This window comes from Gymnoscopelus braueri, assembly GCF_963280865.1.
Source record: "Gymnoscopelus braueri genome assembly, chromosome: 19".
NCBI classification, from domain to species: domain Eukaryota; kingdom Metazoa; phylum Chordata; class Actinopteri; order Myctophiformes; family Myctophidae; genus Gymnoscopelus; species Gymnoscopelus braueri.
Window position 1 is genome coordinate 32,624,430 of NC_137621.1, and position 18,433 is coordinate 32,642,862.

Sequence of the window (18,433 nt, forward strand, 5' to 3'; positions counted from 1 at the left end):
CGATAAGTCAATGAGAAAAAATCAAAAGCAGTGGGTTCTGAAGTGTCATAACGTGTATCAATACTTTGCCACGCTATAATCCGACGCTTCAATCCAATGAGTTTCCAAGAGTTTTAAGTCCAAGGCCGTCACATGACTGCAGCGTTTTGTACCCTGGCCTGAAGTCTTCTGTACCTGATGTTCAGCTGCGGTTCACTTACGTAAACAACACGTTCCTTTATCTGTAAGCCATCCAGCTGTGAACCAAATGGAAGCCTTATGGCTCCTCCAAGACATTCGATCTGCTATTAACTGGACTCTTACTTACTCCGTAGCTTAAAGTCTATTTTAAGCGTGCGTGTAATGTGGGTGGGTGGTTGCGTGTGTGTATGTGTAATCCCTGTGTGTGTGTGTGTGTGTGTGTGTGTGTGTGTGTGTGTGTGTGTGTGTGTGTGCGTGTGTGCGTGTGTGCGTGTGTGCGTGTGTGCGCGTGTGTGTGTGTGTGTGGCGGAAGGGGAACAGGAAGTTACAGTGTAGAGTATGGAAATATCAATATGGACACTGCCGGCTCTGCAGAGCAGAACTCCATGTGTCCGAATGCCAGTTCCTCACTATTATCGGAAGCAGCAAATCCAAGGGTTGAAATCGAACCTGGGATGGCATGCTGTGTGCTGTCTTCTTCTCCGTCCTTGAGCCCCCCCAAGCTGTGCTGCTGCTACAGTATGTTTTCCTGCTCTATACCTTCTCACTGTACTGTATGTGAGCCCTCGTTGTCCTCAGAGCATTTGTCAGTATTTATTTATCATAACAAATTTACTATACGAGAGCCCTGTGTATCTTTGAGCTTGTGACAATTTCCTATTCAAATATTGCATTTGGGAAGGGTAAATAATGTGATGTTGTGCCATGGCTGGAGGCTGAAAAATAATGACAACAAATGTACAATATACATTTAGTACATGTAGTAAAAGTACATGTAGTTTGTTTGCCTTGTGGTGCTACAGCCTGGGTAAGCCAGAGATTTAATTAAACACATAATATTATGTGCTTAAGACTACTTTTTCATAGTGATACAGTGCAATACATTTATAGAGTGCTTCTGCAGGCAACCTCTATTTGCTGAGCAGAATCATCATCTTTTTTTAACAAGTGCAATTCATGTTCACCAGTTTGTCTCCAAGATATTGGTGCAGGCCAGGGACACAGCTTATATAGTTCCATGCAATAGTTGTATATGTAGGTAAAACAGTGGAACGAAGGCCATTGTAGAGTAAGGTGCTACTGCAGCAGAACTCTGTTCTACTCTGCTCCAACCATGGCTGCCTCAGGTGCACGTCACTAATACTCCATTATGTATCACTAGGATGGAGCAAATACAGTGATAACTAGAAAAAGTGCTCCTCGGAGCACAGGTCTCCGCCAGGTCAGGTAGGTTATTGTGGGCAAGCAATGTTCGGAATTCGCCAATCAGGATGGAATATAAAAAATTGGACGGATCCGTTTTGATCACTTGACTATAGAGATAATGTGTACTGATTTGCGTGATGTTTGAATACAATTTGTAGGAGTAACAAAAACAATGTGTTCTGCAAAAGTCGGCCTCCTGGTGGCGCTATAATAGGGCAATGTTAAAAGGATGGCATTTGTTCCTCAACATAGTGCGAATGCCCGTGCAAAGTTTCACCGCAATCAGACGCTGCGTTCGTGATTTGTGGCATTTTGTTCAAAACGGGCCACTCCTGCAAACTTTAAATCAGATCTTTCTTGATCACATGACTATAGAGATCATGTGTATCGATCATAGACTGTATAAAAGAAATGGACGAAGGGAACGTGACGTCACCCATTGGTTTCTACAGACTGTAAATGAAGCCGTTTGTTTAGGAACGTGCAATCCGCCATCTTTCATATATACCATTGGGCACGCCGGAACTCAAACGCTATTGCTTGAGACCAGACATGTGACCAGGGAACCGGAAAACAATCCCCAAAGAATGCTATTGGTTGAGTAGCTTGTCAGTCAAGAGCGGGGGCAGGGAATGAATGCTATTGGTTGTGTAGGTTGTCAATCAAATCATCCCGCCCCTCCTGGAGCATAGCCTACTTTATCGTAAATTTTAGAATAAATGGGACCATAATTTAGCAAAACGCATATCATGATGATTGAAAGGAGACTTTAAACTAGCGACTGGAAGCATATAGTATTTATGACAATTTTTATTAAGGTAAGAAAATCTAGTCTAAAGTTCGTCAAAAACCCATCCGCTTACAATGAGAGAATATTCTTTCTGACACCTGCAGCCACCTACTGGCCATTTATATGAACTGTCTCTCTTCCGTATTGGCCTCATATGTAAATTATGTCAGGCTGGCCCCTTGGTATCGATCTGCGTGAAATTTGGATAAAATCTCAAGTAGTAATATAATTTTTTTTTTTTACATAAGTCGGCCTCCGGGTAGCGCTATAAAAGGCAGATGTAAAAAATGCAAAGGTTTTTCCTTGGCCTCTAGGGAGTGCGCATACAAAGTTTTACGCAGATCAGTACAGTTATAGGTAAAAACGAATCGGCCTGTTATAGTGCCACCATGAGACTAGTGGCATCTCTTCCTCGTTTAATGACTATAGAGATAATGTGTACCAATTTGCGTGATGTTTGGACAAAATCTGTAGGAGTACTGTCAAACCTTTCTTTTGTGCAAAAAATTGCCTCCTGGTGGGGCTATAAGAGGCCAATATGAAAAACCTGGTGCAGAGGTTCTGCTCTGGCATCCAGGGAGTGTGTGTGCACAGTTTCACTGCCATCATGCCAACGGTGCCGGAGATTAGCTGTTCACAGACGTACACACACAATTCAATTCAATTCAATTCAAAGGGCTTTATTGGCATGAGAAAACATACGTTTACATTGCCAAAGCAGAAAGCACAATACAACAATACAGCAATACAATCAAAACAAAAAATATGTACATTTGAAAGTCAGAATCTTCAATAGATCAATTTCTATGTACCAAGATCACTGGGTGCAGGTATAGTGCCGGAATATACACAATGATTAGTCTTTAGGGTGGTTGTGTTCCGTTTGATATCCTTCTCCTATCACAGCAACTCACGAATCTTGCTGCTGTGTTTGCACATTGTTGTACTTCGCCCAGCAGATATGGGAGTTTTTTGTCATTGGTCATGTTTTCAAAATCTCTGTGTGTGGTTGTAATCTGTGGGAAGTATGTGTCTCTGATGTCTTGGTACAATGGACAGACGGTTAGGAAGTGTAGCTCGGTTTCCACTTCATTTTGTGTGCAGTGGGTGCATAGTCTGTCTTCTCTCGGGATACAGGTCTGCCTGTGACGACCTTTCTCGATCGCAAGACTGTGCTCACTGAGTCTGTACCTAGTTAAGATTTTTCTTTGTTTTGGGTCAGTCACGGTGCTCAGGTATTCTGCCACTGCGTATTCTCTGTTTAGGGCCAGATAGCATTCTAGTTTACTCTGCTTTTGTGTTGCTTCTTTCCAGTGTGTCAGGTAGTTTTCCTTTTGCTGTTTTATAATTTGGTTTAGTCCAATGGGCTTTCTATCTCGTGGCTCTGTTTGTGTTTGTGCCCGGAGTTCCAGGGCCAGCTGGCTGGACAGACGGACGGACAGGGTGCAAAACATAGTCTCGCCCTGCCTTCGGCCTGGTGGAGACAACTACGTGGATCATCTTTGTAAATGTTTGAGGCCATTCTTATGCAGGGGATTTCCCTTGTTACTATTTAATAATGTGTCTGAGTGCAAAGTCAGCCACAGAACAGAGCAACGCTGTGCTTCTTAAAGCAACATGGGCTAATTCACAGGTTGATTCTGAAGCCCTCTCTAGCCTGTGTGACATGCGGTCTCGGTGTCTCTTCTACTCTGCTCCACTCAGCTGGATGCTGCATTGTGGCGCTCCACTCTAGTGTGCTTGGTGCTCTACTCGTGGTTTGTGCTCTATTCTACCCTACACCCAGCACAGGGTGCTCTCCTTTACTGTGATGGATGCTTTGCTGTGCCAGCCTACAGGCCTTCCTGCCTGCCTTTTTGCAGAGCATCTGTGCCACCACGTCGCGCAGTGTGCTGAAGCTGGCGAGGCCGCCCTGCAGGCACCAGGCGGCCTGTATCAGCAGAGTACGTTTCAGACAATAGTCCCATGGGGGAACCGCTGAAAGGGGAATAGGGAAACGTTGCTTTGCTGCTGTGCCAATACAGCAGCTGTGCACTTTTCAGTGTGTGGGGTGTGTGTGCGCGCACGTGCACGCGTGTGTTTGTCTATGTGCGGGTCAGTAACCATGTGCGTTTGAAAAGTTTTATGCACGAACAAGCGAACACACGCATTAGATGATGGTGAGTATGTGTCCTCCAGTTTTAGAAGGAACGTGAAAAAGGCAGCAGCTGTTGAGTAAACCTCAGGACTAAGCGACATTGTTCTAATGATAATCACCCTTTGTGTATCAAAGGGGGGACAGTGAGTGGGAACAGCTAAAGAGGGCCCAGGCTGGACTCGCCATTGTCTTCTGTTGGCCTGCACATTGCATTCTAAACATTCTGAAGGTCCTCTGCTCTCTGCACCCGTTATGAGTTTGTGTCACAGCACACAGTCAAATCCTTAGTGTTAGTTTATCCATTTGTAACTCTAGAGTGTATAAATGTTACTAATTGAAAGTAACACTCTGGATTTTACTGTGTATTGCTGTAGTGCGTTGAGGTTGACTGCTGTGGCTGTATATGTACAGTACTATAGGTACATGGCACTTACCGTATAAAATGTTGTGTCTGTGTGCAATGCATGTGCATGTCTGTGAAATACAAGTGTATTTGTGACTTCGAGGGTACATGCACGTATTTGTGTGTGTGTGTGTGTGTGTGTGTGTGTGTGTGTGTGTGTGTGTGTGTGTGTGTGTGTGTGTGTGTGTGTGTGTGTGTGTGTGTGTGTGTGTGTGTGTGTGTGTGTGTGTGTGTGTGTGTGTGTGTGTGTGTGTGTGTGTGTGTGTGTGTGTGTTACGGCAATCAAGGAGAAATGGGTCAGTACATATCCTCTTACAAAAAAACTGTTTTTTATTAGGATCCATATTTTAACATTTGCCTTTGAGCAGAGTATGCACTGTACTGTACGGATACTGTTAGGGGTAAAGAACAAACTAAATATTGCCAAAAACAATGGTGTAATGACTATATATATATATATATATATATACACACACACACACACACACACACACACACACACACACACACACACACACACACACACACACACACACACACACACACACACACTCTCTCTCTCTCTCTCTCTCTCTCTCTCTCTCTCTCTCTCTCTCTCTCTCTCTCTCTCTCTCTCTCTCTCTCTCTCTCTCTCTCACTCACACACACATATACTGTATACACTATACTGTATATATATATATACACATAATATACAGTATACCATAAGGCAGACAGTAGTGTACTGTCTAATATTTACAGTAAATATCCTAGCCTAACTATCAGTGCAGAAATAGATGCCGTTTTGAGCTTGGAACCAACGCAAGCGGGGTTAGAATATAAAACAAGTGATACAAGAACGTTCTGTATTGTTTAGCACAAGAGCGGGGTGGGAAAACAATGCAAGCCCTTCATTGGTGTTGTGGCCATTGTGCCTGAGATTCCTCAGGCTGTGCTGCGTTAGGGAGAAAGGCCATCATTCAAGCCCTGCTAGCGTTGCTTTTTCTTCAAGCATGCTATTGTCATCCTTGTCTTTCCTAATGTTATTCTTTCCTCCAGTGGCTGATTGATAGCTCCTCTGTTGTACAACTCGGGCATTTATTCAGCGACCTGTGATTTCAAAAGCCCTTGGAGAGATTGTCAAGGCTTGATATAACTTCACTGATCAGCGTTTGTATGTCCCCCTCACCTATCCATCAAGTGTTTTTCTCTTTCTGTTCGGGAAATTGTTTTAGTTTGAGACTAGTGTTAGGTTACGCTCAAGGTCAAGCCCTCTGGGGCTTTAGACTCTATTCCAGATAGATGACAGTGGATATGGGATATTGGAGGCTTGCGGAATCTCCCTGTGGGGATTCTCCACGCTGTGTGTAATGTCTTACAGCTCAGCCCACATCTGTTTGTGTCCTGTCCCCCAGAGACTTTTCCTCATGAAGGGCAGTGGGTGGTCATCTTCATCATGCATATCTTTCTGTACTGAGACTGAATTTCAGTTGGGTTAGACTAGAGTCAGTCATTATGCAGTTAAGAAAGCTGGGAGGGAGACTTGGTAGGTACCTGGTGGTGGGATGTGATTATAGACCACCTTTGTTTATGTGTAAGTCTAAAAACAACTTTCTCAACCTAATATTGATGAGCATTACTCTGACCAGTTGTTACCCACTTCTTCTGCTCTTGCTGTGTAAACATATGGAATGATATCCCATTCACCACAACCAACAACAACAACAACAACAGACTGCCCACCACCACAGACTTTGGGAACTGTGTCATTCTTTTTATTGGTAGGCCTACACTAAGGCCTACACTAAAGTACAGAAGTACAGAAGCTGTCGGCTAAGATGGTAAATGGTCTGCATTTCGGTTTGTATAGCGCTTTTATCCAAAGCCCTTTACAATGTGCAATACAATCACACCGACGGCTGAGACAACTCTCTTGCTCAAGCCAGGATGAGCTTCATGTCGACCCTTACAAGTCCCACACTCACTCTAGCCCTCTCTGCCTCCTGAATCCCTGCCGCCTATGAAGATGAATTTGACTTGGTTAGACGGGCGGCATTGGTTCAGGAGGTAGAGAGGCCACTTGGAAAACGGAAGGTTCCCGGTTCGATCCCCAGCTCCCCCTGTGTTAGAGTCGAAGTGTCCTTGAGCAAGACTGGACCGTTAACTGCTCCCGATGAGGAGGTTGGTGCCTTACATGGTTTCCTCTGCCATCGGTGTGTGATTAGGTGAATGTAATGCACATTGTAAAGTGCTTTGGATAAAAAGGCGCTATATAAATTCACTATTCAACATCTCCATACTCAACTTTGGAACACATACTGACAACAGGACAAGATAATTAGTACAGTAGGACAGATCAGACAGTGCAGTAGACCGTTAAGCCTAGTATACTATTTACAGCTTTTACCATAGCTTCTGGTACATTGTACCCTGACTCTTGGGTGTATGCCCTATCTCTAACTATAAATTATGCATAACCTACATCATACGGATGTCATCAACAGTGATGAGATGTAAGCCTTGTCCGTTTTCTAATGTATTCTGTCTGCTGGAGTTTCTCTCTCTCTCTCTCGCTCACACATGTGCACGTATACACACTCTCACACACACACACACACACACACACACACACACACACACACACACACACACACACACACACACACACACACACACACACACACACACACACACACACACACACACACACACACACAAAAACACAAACACACACAAACAATCCACAAACATTAACACAAATGCGAACAACTGATGGGATCAGAGACCTGCACTGGGTTAGCGCCAACTGGGAATAGTATTTCGACCCACATTTTTCCCCCCCATTCTATGTGAAAACAAACCGTGATGGGCCACTGCTGAATGACATGTAAGGCCTGGAATAATTTGGAAATGATGTCATGCTAACGACTGACACTGTAATACAGTCTAACACAAGAGGCAGGATGCAGATGACAAATGGCCAACTAAAGTAGGTCTTCAGAATGCAAGCAGTCAGCCCTATTCTTATTTAGTGAAAAGAACCATAGAGAGCCTCAAAAAGAATAGCTCCTTTTTGAAATAGCCTCCTGTCTTTGTCCCGTTCTCCTCGTGAGGAAGTGTCTAAAAAAATCGTGACAGGCTTGTTAAAGCCACCCCCTCACCCCAACAGCGTTAACAATGCCAGACCCCACAAAACAGACATGCCTGCCCACTAACACAGTTTTTAGACTCTCTATTCTGCACTGCTCGCTGGCATCAGTAAACCTGAGGCAGACAGTGGAAGGCAGTAAAAGAGAGGTTTAGCTGCAGCCTCACTGCCCAGACACCCTTGGTTTAGTTAGTACCAAGTCTGACACAAGCGGAGCGTTTTGGAAATGTTCCTGTGTTCTGAAGCCAATTCTTCTTCAGTCGGCCAAGATACCTGATCTTTTGTTTTTTGTTTATTTATTTTATTTTACTGAGCTACTTCACTTTTTATTTTGTATTAACAAGTTTCGAGAAACATTGGACAAGACTAGATAAAAACTAAGAACTAAAAAATTGGGTTTATGGAAGTAGTTTGGGCCCCTTCTCTGAAATAATGGTAATCTTGCACAGAAAAATAAAAGTGTAAATTTCCCTCCGACCCTTGCGGGTCAATTTACATACATGCTCAGAGTTAAATAAACCCTCAAGGTTTTCCTGACACTGAGAATCCCAGAGATAAGAGGTCACTCCTGATGTCTTCTCTGTTGATTGTCGCCATGTGTTTTGCTTACTTGTAAATAGTTGAGCGTGCTCTGTTCAATATGAGGGATTGCTTGCTTTGACAATGAGTCATCTGTTTGTTCATAGTAACATACTTTGTTCCACTGTGTTTATAACTCTTTCACTCTCTTCCTATTCCTCCTCCTTTCTCTGCCTCTGTCCGTATCCCTGTCTCTCTCTCTGTTTGTTTGTTTGTTTCTCTTTCGTTCCTGTCTAACTTTCTGTCTCCTGTCTTTCTCTGTCCTTATTTCCATATCACTTCATCTTTGTACCCCCCCCCCCCATGTCTAGACTGTGCAGTTTGACCCTGAAGAAGCTGGTGGTGATGAGGGAACTTGATAAAGAACTCATATCGGTAGTCATTGCTGTTAAAATCCAGGTACAGTATTCCCATGAGCAGTCACACTGGGCATGCACACACCTGCCTACACGCACGCACGCACACACACACGCGCGCGCACACACACACACACACACACACACACACACACACACACACACACACACACACACACACACACACACACACACACACACACACACACACACACACACACACACACACACACACACACTGACACGCACACACACTGACACGCACGCACGCATACAAAAACAAATTCAGTCCTAAACCACATTATCTCCCTCCCAGACAGAATGCATTCCAAACGTGTTTATTCTTTTGCATCATCTTCCTATTGCACTTTCACCTCAGAACTGATCTGTGGTTGGAAGTGAGTGCAATTAACACAGGTGCCAACCTATTCCCATAGGGCTCCAAGAGAATTTTAAGGTCCCATGAGATTGTACTGCCACCCAGTGGATCCGTGGAGACCGATTTGGCCCTCACTTTTTCCCTGCAGGTAAGGACAAAAAATATTATAATAATGAAAAATGTAATAAACAACAAAGAGCATTCCACAAATAACTTTTGGAAGTGTCTCTGAATCACAAGTGATTTAGAGATGTGGTTAAACATCCTCCTCTTTATTTTTTTTGTTGTCCGACCACAGTACCCACATTTCCTAAAGCGTGAAGGAAATAAGCTGCAGATCATGCTGCAAAGACGGAAGAGATACAAGAACAGGACTATCCTGGGCTACAAGACTCTAGCGGTGGGATCTATTGACATGGCCGAGGTATGACATCAGCTGACAAAACAACAAACATGTTAGGATCTGTATAGCACCATCTTGTGCTTGTGCTTTTGTTTGTTCGATCAAGTCTTTATTTGATTTAAACATCAGGGGAAAAAATAGTAAACACAATTAACAGTAAAAAACAAAAGACAAAACCACTTGTGTGTCAGAGAAGACTAGAGAGCCTATTTCTGTTACACTTTTTGCCTGTCCTGACATTTAAAGGGATAGTTCACCCCCAAAATGACTTTTTTTCTGTCGATTACACACCCCATGGAGACTTGAATTCATGGAGTTGTTTTTTTTTTCGCGTTCCTAAGCCAATAAGTTGATGACTTTTCCTAAGACAATATTTTTTATGACTAATCAAATCATTGGCTTAGGAATGCTACAAAAACAAAAAAATCTCCATGAATTCAAGGCTTCATGGGGTGTGTAATCGATAGAAAATAAGTCATTTTTGGGGTGAACTATCCCTTTAAGGGTAGAGATACTTTACATGGCATGAGTCACAGATGTGCCTGGACGCGAACAGCCTGCTGGTGACAGGGACTAGTGTGAAAATATAATGAGACGACAGTGGAGTTTGTGTTTGTGGGGAACGATGTCTAGATAGCTCTTACTCTGTTTGTCTAAAGAATTCCAAAAACACACAAAAAATTCCCAATGGGAACAAGTCATGTTATTTTCTCATACAGTTCTGTAACCTTCTGTAACAATATAATTCCTTGAATTAGATGGGCCCACTAATTCCAGTTGTATTTATTCGTTATTAAGATGATGAGAAGATCTGAGAGGAGGTAGTGTAGGGGAAGTACAGGAGAGGACTCTCTGGCATGATTTGATGTGAGGCTAGTATCTGTATGGTTCTGGCTTAACATTATGCTATGGACAAACACATCCTATCATAACTTTGTTAAAATATAGAAAACATTTGGCAAAGGGGTGAGTCATTGAAGAATTGTATTCACCTGTTTCACAATTGGTTTGTGTGAGAGATATTCCTGCGCTGTGGAGTTCCAACATGGCTGACAAAACTCAGTGAGGATTACTGTATTAAGGTCATATCTCAGCAAGAGATACTGTAAAAGAATATTCAAATAAAATCTGTTGAGTTAAGTTAAGTTGTGCTTAACGACCGCAGGAGAAAGAGGATGCACTTCTCCAACTGAAGAATACTAAAGGTCTCTGAGATGATGATCCACACCAGATATGATTTAGTTTAAATTGTGAAGCAGAGCAGAGGACAGGGTCTAGAAGGATTCCACCACTAGACCCTGGAAAGGGAAAATGAATCATGTTGTCCCCTCTCTCAGAGCGATTGTCAAGGTGCCCGTGAGCAAGGCACTTAAATCCTAGCCTCATATCTCAGGCTTTCTTTCTCCATCCGTAGTGGAACAAGATTGGAAGGCTGGCCTCACGAGACTACTTAAATCTCTACTGCTCCACTGGAGCTGCTCAGCAACTAATAACTAGAGTTGTAATGGATGTACAAGACAGCATTCAGGTGTGGTGGAACTGTAGCAGTAAGAAGCAGGGTGTTGCTGAGCAATCCATCCCAGGACAAAGTAAGATAAAATATAAAAAATCACACCCAGTGTGAAGTGGGCGGTGTCTTGCTAGCTAATCACAATACTGATTCAGTGGAGTCAGATATTTGATTCACTTAAAAAAAAACATAAATGTGTTTTTTTTAAGTGCATAGTCCTATTTATAGGGCTATGCACATGTGTCATGTTTCACTAGCCAATCACAGTCCTGAATAGACTGTGATTGGCCAATCACGGTGCAGGGTTAGGGGGGTACACTGGTGGCCAATCACAGCGCAGGGTTGGGGGGGTGCAAATGTGAAACCTCACATATAGGGGCGGTTTCACCGCCCAAAAATCACACCCAGTGTGAAGTGGGCGGTGTGGTCACAGTGGTCATCACAGTGATGGAAGTTCACTTAAAGAAAAGTAATATTGTGGACCAACCATTGTACACCCCTAACTAAAAAAAACCCATAAATGTGTTTTTTTGTAAGTGCATAGTCCTATTTATAGGGCTATGCACATGTGTCATGTTTCACTAGCCAATCACAGTCCTGAATAGACTGTGATTGGCCAATCACGGTGCAGGGTTAGGGGGGTACACTGGTGGCCAATCACAGCGCAGGGTTGGGGGGTGCAAATGTCCAAACCTCACATATAGGGGCGGTTTCACCGCCCCAAAATAGGCAGTCAGTCACCTGGAAAGTCAATTTAACATTGGCCCAACCTCTCAGAATTGAGAACTGATCCAAACATTCTGGGGAGGAAAATAGGTCGCTGAAATGTCAAGGCACTTTGTGTCAATCCTTGATTAATACTGAATGAACAAAAACAATGCTTTAGTAAAAATCCCTTTGCGTGTTTATCCCACATCTATCAAGCTTTAATCTAGCAGACAATGCTTTATTAAATAATCTCAACCAGATACCACCAGAGTAGAATGAATTCCTGCTTGAACTGAACAGTAAGCAACTTTGTTTTTACAACTCCTCCCGAACAAATTTAACTACTGCAGCAGTGGTTCATTACGCATGCAGTAAAACTTGTAACCTTGTCTAATACAATGGTTATATATCTCCAGCAGGAAGTGGTTTGTTTTTCACCAGTTCTCCAGATGCTCTTCCTTCCTTCCACTTCCTCACTTATCACATTCTCTAAACTCTCAATCACCATCTCCCTCTGCCTCTCCCTCCTTCCCTCTCTGTTTGCCCCCACCCGCAGGTGATGCAGCACCCCACAGAGGGGGGACAGGTGCTACCACTGTGCAGCAACCAGAAGGACATGCTGGGCAAGGTGGCAGAGATCTGGATCTTCTCCTTGTCTAGTCAGCCTATCGACCATGAAGAGGCTGCACTGCAGGGAGGCCAGAAGATCAAATGCTCCGGTACGCTTTGGTTGTGTGATAAAGACCCCCCTGACCTCTCAGCACAGGTTAAGAAAGACAGGCACGCTGTCCATCATAATCACCCAATCCATTCTACCGGCATAGCGACAGCCGTTTTCAACCTTATCTTCATATAGTTGGTCCTCATTAATGCTCATAATGAGATGAGACCATTTCTGTCTACTTGCTCTGTGTCTCAGAGGTTGGCTGTGGTCAGTTCAGAGACCTACCTACCAAACAAGATCGAACAAGATTTCAAACGTATTTTATTTTAGATGTTCAGCATGCTAACTTTCCGGGAAGACACAATATGTAGTTTTCCATTAGCTTCGAATCCCCAACGATAATGTCATTGGTAGGCAGGTTTCTGAAATGTCCACAGCCCACCTCTCGAGTGAGTCTTATAATGAGAGTTATATGAAGATAAGATTGAAAATGAGTGAAGTGCTCCGTAAGTACGTGACAGTGAGATCAAGGCAGTGATGTCATAGAGCGCTGTGAATATATATATCCTACTGTATGTCAGGGTGCGTTTCAAACTCTGGCTGCACTCCAAACGTTAAAGCCTTGATGAAATATGCATGATATTTCTTCTCCATGCTCAGCTTGCGTGATCTAGGTTAATGTCTCTGTTCTGCAGCAGATAACTACTCGGAGGAGGAATACGAGAGTTTCTCCTCGGAGCAGGAGGCCAGCGACGATGCTGTACAGGGGCAGGTGAGTTTCTATTTGCCTTCTGTTAAAATGCCTGTTGAGGGCCATACTGTTATACTGTAGTAGAGATACAGCAAATAATACAACATTCAGGAGCCCAGTGTAGATGTCATATAGGAACAGATTATTTTGCTGTGCAAGCGTTAAGCTCAAATGCCTGTTGAGAGCAGAGCAAATGAGCGAAGACACAGTAATGTACAGGGTACTGCAATATTCAGGCAGCCAGCAATGATGGTGTATTCGGTCAGGTGAGTTTACAGTGAAAACTGTCTATTGAGAGGTATGGCGTAAAGGTTTAATGATACCAAATTCTCCATGTTAGCAGTTGATCATTCTCCATCGAAGCAGGTTACGTAAGTAAGTAAGGCACCAACAGTTCCTGAGCCATGTGGCCAATAGGTCAGGTGGTTATCTCTTGTTTCTGTAGCGTGAGGCAGCTTGATGTAGTAAACCCCCTGGACATGACGCTAGTATGTTGCAGGGACTTACTAGCCCCAATTCAACCCTTAATGCTGAGTGCCAAGCAGGGAGGCAGGGAGGTACCATTTTTATAGTCTTGGATATGACTCTTCCGGGGTTTGAACCCTGATGTCCTGCTGAGCTGGTGCGAAGCAGGTCTATTGGCGTAAAATAACACCTGTTGACACTTGACATTGAGTGGAGACACAACAGAGAATATAGGCTAAAGGTCTTTACACACTAGAGGCGTGATGAATAAATGATATGACAACGTCTGTGTTTTCGGGTGAATTATTCGCAGGTACAAAACGTCCCGGCGTGTAGGTCATTACAGCTAATAATGATACAGGCTTTTTACTGATCAGCCAGAAGCGTTCTTGAGAAGCATTGAATAGAGATTAGATGATACATGATTCATGACACTGACTCATTTGGTTCAGAGTTAATCATTTAAATGTGGACATGACAATAATATCATTAGACCACTTCAACCGGTGTATTATTAACTACACGTCAGGAATTTACATGGGTTAATGTCTCATTGAGGGATAGTGCTGGGAGCATGCAGATTTCAAATTACATAAAGTGCAGTACTTAACACATTAAGAATTTTAGGAAATGAAGTTGAAGCAATTGCATTACAGCCAGATCTCTTGGAGAATCACACTGAATGGCCTGACAAAATACATTTCAGATGTATTATAGGTAAAGCTTTAATCAGGCATCCTTCTCATTCATGTGTGCTGTCAGGATCTTGAAGATGACGAGTATGATGTGAGGAAGCCAAAGAAACAGAGGAGGTCCATTGTAAGGACCGGTTCCATCACCAGAGTAAGTGACACAATCAAATCTAGAGGGTTAAGCATGGCAGGGGTCTTTAACAGGGGGTCCGGGACCCCTAGGGTTACTACAGGGGGTCCACCAAATCTTTGTGGGATGGGAACTTTATTTACATTAACCACTTGAAATCTAGCATCCCCATTCTTAGGAGAACTTTAGCCAAAAATAGCAGATCTACTTTTGTGCGCTTGTAGATCGGCTATTTTCTGCAAAGAGGCGTCCTTGGACTGAAAAACATTGAAGACCCCTGCCCTATGGTATACTTTGTTGTGCGAAGGTGTCGTGCAAAAATAGCCGATCTACAAGCTCATGGAACATTCACTCGTGGACGATTTGACCATACATCTGTAAAATAACATTTCATTCATTAAAAAGAGTCCCGTGTTTCAGCTATAAGGAACCATTGTAGATAACTGCATGTGATATAAATGAGAACTTAAAAGGTCTGTGGGATTTAGCTTGTGGTCATTTAACAGGGTCGAAGGGCAGTACCAGATAGCATCACAGCCACATTCACCACATTTTGTTCATCTAAATCATTCTCAGCCAATGGAAATTTACTTTCCATTTCGCGAAGATTCCAGTTCTACAAGCTCACAATGTGTCGCATTGTGACACGTTGTGAACTTGTAGAACTGGTATTTTAGCTATGAATACAGGTCTGCCTTGAGATTTTGACTTGCCCATTGCTGTGCTTTGGACACAAAAAGTTTGAATTCCACTGACTGCTGTAGGGAATGCGTCAAACCCTGTTCCGAACAAAGACAACGATTGCCCACACATTGGATGTAGCTCCCAATAGGCTTTGCTACACAAGTAAACTACACGATTAAAGCATACTGGGCAGAGAAGATCCATCATGTGGATATTATTTTTCCTCTGATCAATACTAACCTCAGTTTTTACCGTGTATGTATGGTTTGTGCTCTACAGTATATGGATGTACTGTAGGCTACGTGCACTGTTTTCTTTGTCTTGGATCCATGCTCATTCACATTTTGTGTTGTTTTTACTTTGGTTCATTCCTAACACTTATGCCACCAATAGCATAGTAGCTGAAAATGTTTAGCACAATTAAAAATTCATGAACAGAGATTGGTGTATAGTTAATCTTGCAAGTAATGTTCTTTTTTTGCCAGTGGTCAAATGCTTAATAAGTCAAATTCAAGTAGCACAGATGAGTCATTTTTGTTAATGTTTTGGTGCCCAGGGCTGTTATAGGCTACTGTAGTTATTATTAAGCCTGGGAAGCAGTAAGAATGCATGTACCGGAAAGGAGATGAGGCATGTTGCTTGATTATTGATTTACATGAACACACAGAGAGGTGGATCAATAACCAACCAGCCGGTCAGTGAAAATGACAGAAATGGAGCGGCTTCTCCATGAACAGTGGTTTTGGCAGGTTTGATCTGCATTGGGTTGCTGAAACAGTGACTGGAAATCAGTTTAATTAACTTGTATTTGCCCAGCATGTGCAAGCACACGTGTTTGCACTTACTGTGCAAAGAAATATAAAATACACGAAAAAACATAAACAACTGTAAGTAATTGTGCAAGGGAGTCAAGAAGGCCTTCTCTCAAAACAAACAGATTAACCACTTAAAGTTTAGTTTCTTGTACGACGAATAGAGAAAATAGCTGACCTACAAGCTCCCAACGCATCACAATGCGACATTGTGGATCTGCACTTTTTTTCATGGTTGATGAGAGGATATGAATAAAGAACCACTACATACTACAGAGTTTGAGATTCTAAATAGTGTGAACAGTGTCATTGTGGTATTATACTGTATCCGGTATGAAAACAAGCTGATCTCAGGTAAGTAAGTAACTAGTAGAATGTAGATACTAGTACACTAAATGACTGACGTGCTTGTGTTCATTGTCCTCTTCTTTAGCAGCAGAACTTTAAGCAACGGGTTGTAGCTCTGCTCAAGAGGTTCAGGGTGACCGATGAGGTGGGTGAGGTAGGTGTCATTTTCCTTTTGCTTCTACTTTATATATACACGGTAAAATCCTCAGTGTTACAAATGGTTATATTAACAATGGGGGATTTCACTGTGTACTAGAATGACTTATGCACTATATGTGCATGCGTTTGATTTGTGTGTGTGTGTGTGTGTGTGTGTGTGTGTGTGTGTGTGTGTGTGTGTGTGTGTGTGTGTGTGTGTGTGTGTGGTGTGGTGTGGTGTGGTGTGGTGTGGTGTGGTGTGGTGTGGTGTGGTGTGGTGTGTGTGTGTGTGTGTGTGTGTGTGTGTGTGTGTGTGTGTGTGTGTGTGTGTAGGTTCTGGACTCGGAGCAGGATCCAGCAGAGCCTCCTCCTGAAGTGGAGGAGGACTTGGACCTGGAGAGTCTGGACTTTGAGAACCCCAGCGACAGCGGACCTGAGCTAGATGATGACGACAGTGTCCTCAGCACCCCAAAACCTAAACTCAAGTGAGCGGAACGCAGCCGTTCTATAATTCTCTGATTCTCAATGTCATGGTGTGGACCCTTAAGGGTATATAACTCTGAGAGGGTACAAATGGTCCATTTTGGTTCCATTTGTAGTCTCTCAGAGTTACAGAGCCGTAACAGTCCATTTGACGTTGAGAACCAGTGGTATAATTAAGCAATAACTCACTCCAGAGCATCGTATTATTGTCATTACATCACACCTAAAGGCTGTTGTTTGCAGATGGCCGACCCCCTTAGGTGTGATATAATGACAATCCACCATGGCCTGGAGTGAGTTATTACTTTTAATAAATGGTTACCAAAGTTGGCAACATAAAAACCATAGACATTAAGACATAGCACAATTAAAACTGTTTTTTAATAACACTTTCATTACAAGAATACTTTCTACAAGAAAGCAGTCCCTGACTGCCTGCACAAACAAGGTGGTTTGCTTTTCATGTTTGCATTTATAATTGTATTCAAATTCGTCAGTCTCATTGTGCTGATCTACCTGTCGTCCTTTGATGATTCTGAATTAATATTTCTCCTTTTTCCTGACACCAGTCATCAAAGCATTGTCACCCCCCCCCCCCCCCCCCTCTCCCCCCAAGTTCATCTCCTTTTTCTTCAGCTCTGTGTGTCGTCCTTTTTAGGCGTGACATGTCCCTGGAGACATTACTCTATCCACTCCTCCATAGTTGAGCTCCCACAGAGATTGAAATTCACCTTAAATGTTGTTGTGGGTTTCATCTTGACCTACAGTTTGTAGCCTAAAGGTTTTTCTTAGCCGCAGAGTGATATTGAACTGTGCAAAGACATTAGACTTCATATAGCCATGGTATATGGTTATTATACCACATCTGTCAGCCAATCAGATTGTATGATTTGACCAATGTGCACTTTAGGCATTTAGCAGACGCTCATATCCAGATTGACTAACAAGTGCGAGATCGAGTAAGCATGACCTATAGTCAATGTCAACATTTTGATAAGTTTGCGTGTGTGTGCGTGCCCTGTGTGTGTGCATGTGCGCATGCACGCAAAAGATCCACCAGGGAGAAATTCAAGAAGAGTTTCATTACAAAATGTTCACATGAACACAGACTTATAAAATGATAAAGTTAATACAAATCATGGCCATTTTTAATGGCTGGTTGAGGGTTTAAATCTGTTACATTTTAGACTGCTTTTACAATCTCAGCACTCTATATTTGATTAAAAGATTAACTGAGGATTTTTGTATAAATTTGGAATAGAACTCTTTTGATGATTTGAACTAATGATGCTATGAACGCTGTGAGGGATGATGTAACACATTCCACTAAATCACAGCATGTTCAAAGTATGTCCCTGTTTTCAGGCCATATTTCGAGGGCCTCTCCCTCTCCAGCTCCCAAACGGAGATTGGGAGTATCCACAGCAGCCGGAGTCACAGGGAGCCTCCTAGCCCGGTGAGACCCCAATATTACAATATTACTACATG

General features: G+C 42.9%; 1 protein-coding gene across 13 annotated transcripts in view; it reads left to right on the forward strand.

Annotated features, from left to right (window-relative positions):
• The window catches only part of pacs2 (phosphofurin acidic cluster sorting protein 2), a 78,595-nt gene that overhangs the window by 39,056 nt on the left and 21,106 nt on the right, over window positions 1-18,433 (forward strand). For 5 of the 13 annotated variants that reach the window (XM_080415090.1, XM_080415102.1, XM_080415101.1 and 2 more), the window contains 9 exons: window positions 8,734-8,821; window positions 9,216-9,305; window positions 9,456-9,581; window positions 12,335-12,497; window positions 13,138-13,214; window positions 14,421-14,501; window positions 16,410-16,478; window positions 16,796-16,947; window positions 18,311-18,401. In XM_080415090.1, the coding sequence (XP_080271216.1) occupies window positions 8,734-8,821; window positions 9,216-9,305; window positions 9,456-9,581; window positions 12,335-12,497; window positions 13,138-13,214; window positions 14,421-14,501; window positions 16,410-16,478; window positions 16,796-16,947; window positions 18,311-18,401 (937 nt within the window). The remainder of the gene's footprint in view (window positions 1-8,733; window positions 8,822-9,215; window positions 9,306-9,455; window positions 9,582-12,334; window positions 12,498-13,137; window positions 13,215-14,420; window positions 14,502-16,409; window positions 16,479-16,795; window positions 16,948-18,310; window positions 18,402-18,433) is intronic. The other 8 variants (XM_080415098.1, XM_080415091.1, XM_080415093.1 and 5 more) reach the window with 5 other exon arrangements.